General features: G+C 44.1%; 1 protein-coding gene across 1 annotated transcript; it reads right to left on the minus strand.

Annotated features, from left to right (window-relative positions):
* Positions 1 to 991: 991 nt before the first annotated feature.
* Positions 992 to 3,495, minus strand: LOC121420582. The gene is made up of 2 exons (XM_041615246.1): positions 2,377 to 3,495; positions 992 to 2,164 (listed from the first exon to the last, which is right to left on the minus strand). The coding sequence occupies exons 1-2, from the start codon at positions 3,493 to 3,495 to the stop codon at positions 992 to 994; spliced, it is 2,292 nt and encodes a 763-aa protein (XP_041471180.1).
* Between the last annotated feature and the right edge of the window lie 268 nt (positions 3,496 to 3,763).

Raw genomic sequence — 3,763 nt, forward strand, 5'->3', positions numbered from 1 at the left:
TGTCCAGTGAGTTCATGGAAATGTCTTACAAGCAGCTCAACGACATGATGTTTCTTGGGAAGAATTAGTGGGTGCTTAAATCCTTCATTCAGAGTACTATACTGCAGTCGGCCTCCTACACAAATGAGTCCATTTTCATTCATTTCTGGGTTGAGTTTTGACAAGGAACTTGATTTCATTACCTTTCTTTCCTTTGACTTCACTGACTTGTCATTTTCTTTGTTGATTTGGGGCATTCCTTCAAGGCATTCATACTCAGTCTTGAAATGTGTTTTTTGCACATAGTGTATGACAGCTTCTTCCGCTTTCTTCATCTCTGACAAAGACAAAGGGTGATTCATTTGAGATCCTTCAAAATTGACCTTGTGACCTGCTTTCCATCTCAGATAGCTTCTGAGTCTCAGCATATACACTACAGCTTTCTTCAGGCAAAACCATGATGAATATCTTCTTATCAGAGCTTCAATGACATCTTCTGAGTGCGTAGAAGAAAATACTCCTTGAGTTTGACCTTGTTTGACCTCTGGGTCATTGTTCAATTTGTGTCCATGAAGTTAAAGACAACTTGGCCATTCTTCTTCATCAGCATGCAGGAAATCTGGTCCTGTTAGCCATCTGCCATTCAATTCTCTTGGTGTCAGTCCTCGAGTGATGTCATCTGCAGGGTTCAGGTCAGAGCTCACATGTCTCCACTGCTTTGGATTTGATCCCTCTCTTATGGCGGCAATTCTATTAGCGACGAAAGTATGAAATCTCTTGTCTTCATTGCTGATGTAATGCAGTACAATGGCACTGTCTGTCCAGAAGACTGATTCCTTGAGCTGAAGATCAAGCTCATGTCTGATCATTCCATCCATCGTTACTGCCAAGGTTGCAGCCATGAGTTCCAATCTAGGAAGTGTCACTTTCTTGAGGGGGGTTAGACGAGATTTGACCAAGACGATATTGCAGTTGACTTCTCCTTTTTCATTCTTTATGCGTAGATATGTCACTACCCCATATGCTTTCTCTGAAGCATCACAGAAATGATGAAGTTGATTTTCCACCATAAGTCATAAGGCTTGTAGCATCGGTTGATTTTTACATCTTCCATCTGAGATAGCTCAGCCTTCCATTTTTGCCATCTGACCCGATATTCATCTGGAATGGGATCATCCCATCCCAATTTCATGGCTGTCAGTCCCTGTAGCAATCCTTTGGCATACAAGATGAACGGGCCAGCAAATCCATACGGATCATACACAGACGCTACTTCACTTAACAATCCTCGACGAGTCAGTGGTTTATCCTTGGGAGTGATGTAATAGCTGAAGCAGTCCAGTTCAGTATTCCATTCAACTCCAAGGGCCCTCTCAATAGGCAGGATGTCACAGTTGAGATCCAAGCCTTTAACTTGCTTGGCTCTGTCTTCCTTAGGAATTGATGTAAGGACTTTCGAGCTATTGCTTGCCCACTTCGTCAACTTGAAACCACCCTTTTCCAGTAGGTTCCTTAACTCTGCTGCAACAGTTATTGCCTTTTCTTCATTTTCACAGGAAATAAGGCAATCATCAACATAGAAGTTATGCGCAACAGCTGTCACTGCTTCAGGGCTGTATTCTTCGTGATGGTCCTCTGCCGTCCTCTTCAGAGCGTAACTGCAAACACTGGGGCTCCATGTTCCGCCAAATAGATGTACACACATTCGAAATAGCTTGGGTTGTAGTTCCAAGTTACCTTCTGGCCACCAGAGGAATCTGAGCACATCACGCTCTGCTTGTGGTACACGGACTTGGTGGAACATGGCTTGGATATCAGCCATCATGGCGGCAGGTTCTTGTCTAAAGCGCAGGAGAACTCCAAGCAGCTTGTTTGTCATGTCTGGGCCTTGCATAACAGCATCATTCAAAGACCGTCCCTGAGACTTTGCAGCACAGTCAAAAACAATTCTTGTTTTGTCTGGCTTCTTGGGGTTAAACACAGGATGATGGGGCAGATACCAAGTAGGACCATTGCTGTCTTCTTCCTGATATGGGACCTCTTCTGCAAAGTTTTGTTGGAGCAAATCTGCAATTCCCTCCTTATATTTGGTGTGCAGTCGTTCATCCTTTGCCAACCTTTTACCAAGTGACTGCAATCTTGATTCAGCCATAGGACGGCTATCTGGTAGTCTAGGAGGGTCCTCCTTGAAAGGGATGGAGAGTTCATAATGTCCTTCCTTAAGACAAACAGAATTGTCCCAAACTGTAGCTTTGTCTTGATGGCAAAAGGACCATCTTCCCCTCGTCGTACTTCCAAAGGAATCAATGCCTCAGGGGTGTCTTGGCCAATCAATAAGTCGACCTTCACGAAGCTGGTAGAATCTAAGATATTCAAATCCTTGAGATGATGACTTACATTATTGCAGCTTATATTGATAGCCTTCTTGGTGTAAACATGAGGAAGGGTGACGAGTTCATCTGTATCATGGGCCTGAACTGTAAGACTAATTTCCAGGCATTCCAACTGGTTGTTTGCATGCTCCAGAGTTGACAGAGAAAGTGTTCTTTTCTTCCCGGTAGCATGAAGTCTTCTGCGTAAGTCTTCTGTACAAAAGGAGGTCGTCGAACCTGGATCAAGCATGGCAAATGTGTCAACAGTAAAGTCATCCTCAGATGAATAGACCCGTACTGGTAGAATGGGAAGAGCCACCTTCAATTTACCGGCCCCTGTGACGTGACTTTGTGTACCAAGAGGTTGCTGATCAGGCTGGTATTGAGAATCAAACTGTGCTTGTTGTTGGGAAATTCCTGCTTGCTGTTGTTTACCAGGAGCTATGTGAAGGAACTTTGTGTGTTTCTTGCCACATCCGTCAACTGTACAAGTCCTCTTCAAGTAACAATCTTTTGTCATGTGACCTTTGACCAGGCAATTGAAGCAGACACCAGCTTTCTTCGCAAACTGCAATCTTTCAGCAGGAGTCATCTTCTTGAACGTATCACATCCAAAGAGACTGTGTTCCGCTTTGCACAAATAACATTTGCGCTTGAATGTCTTGTTGTTATTGTCATCTGCAGATGTTGTGAAGGAACTAGTAGTAGTCTTCTGCTTAACAGGCTGTCTAGAGGGAGGATATTCTCTCTTCACCTCAACCAAGGCTCCAAACACAGGGTCATTAACCTCTTCAGCTGCATCCGAGACAAAGTTAACCACGTCAGTGATGTTTGGTGCACGACCATGATGACGAATGTCCTTTACGACTCGTAGCCATCTACTCTTCAAGTAATACGGCAGCCTCTCAATAATCTTCATCATATGTTGTTGGTTGCTCACCTCAGACATCATTCCCAATGCTTGAAGGGTGGTGTTGCAGATCTTGAGGTCATCAGAAAATCTCTGCAGTCCTGATTTGTCAGTGGGTCTCAAGTTTGGTCCGCTTGTGACCTTCCTCACCCATGCTTGACTGATCTTAAATCTACTCCCAAATCTGTCTTCTAAGAGTGTCCTGGCCTTTAGATATCCAACAGCAGGGTCCATAATCATGCAGCACTAACGATATTCTTCGGTTCTCCTTCGCAACTGTTAAACAGCCTCAAGAGCTTAGCACCATTGTCGAGTGCTGAACGGCTAATGAGGTTGTCGAAAGATCGGACAAATTCAAAGTATCTTAATGGATCCCCATTGAACTTGGAAACATCTGCGTTGGACAAACTTATGGCCTCTAGAAGACGTTGATTGTTGAGTTGAGCCTGGGACATCTGTTGGAAGTTATCTGGCATCTGGTATTGTCCTTCAGCTTGCCCGA

The sequence above is a fragment of the Lytechinus variegatus genome, chromosome 8 (assembly GCF_018143015.1).
Source record: "Lytechinus variegatus isolate NC3 chromosome 8, Lvar_3.0, whole genome shotgun sequence".
In the NCBI taxonomy this organism is placed as follows: Eukaryota; Metazoa; Echinodermata; class Echinoidea; order Temnopleuroida; family Toxopneustidae; genus Lytechinus; species Lytechinus variegatus.

Excerpts from the sequence above, each read along its gene's own strand:
- LOC121420582 (XM_041615246.1), bottom strand. The coding sequence starts at position 3,495 with ATGGACCCTGCTGTTGGATATCTAAAGGCCAGGACACTCTTAGAAGAC. Across the intron at positions 2,165-2,376 it reads TCAATATAAGCTGCAATAAT|GAGGACCCTCCTAGACTACC; the intron begins GTAAGTCATCAT and ends ATCCCTTTCAAG.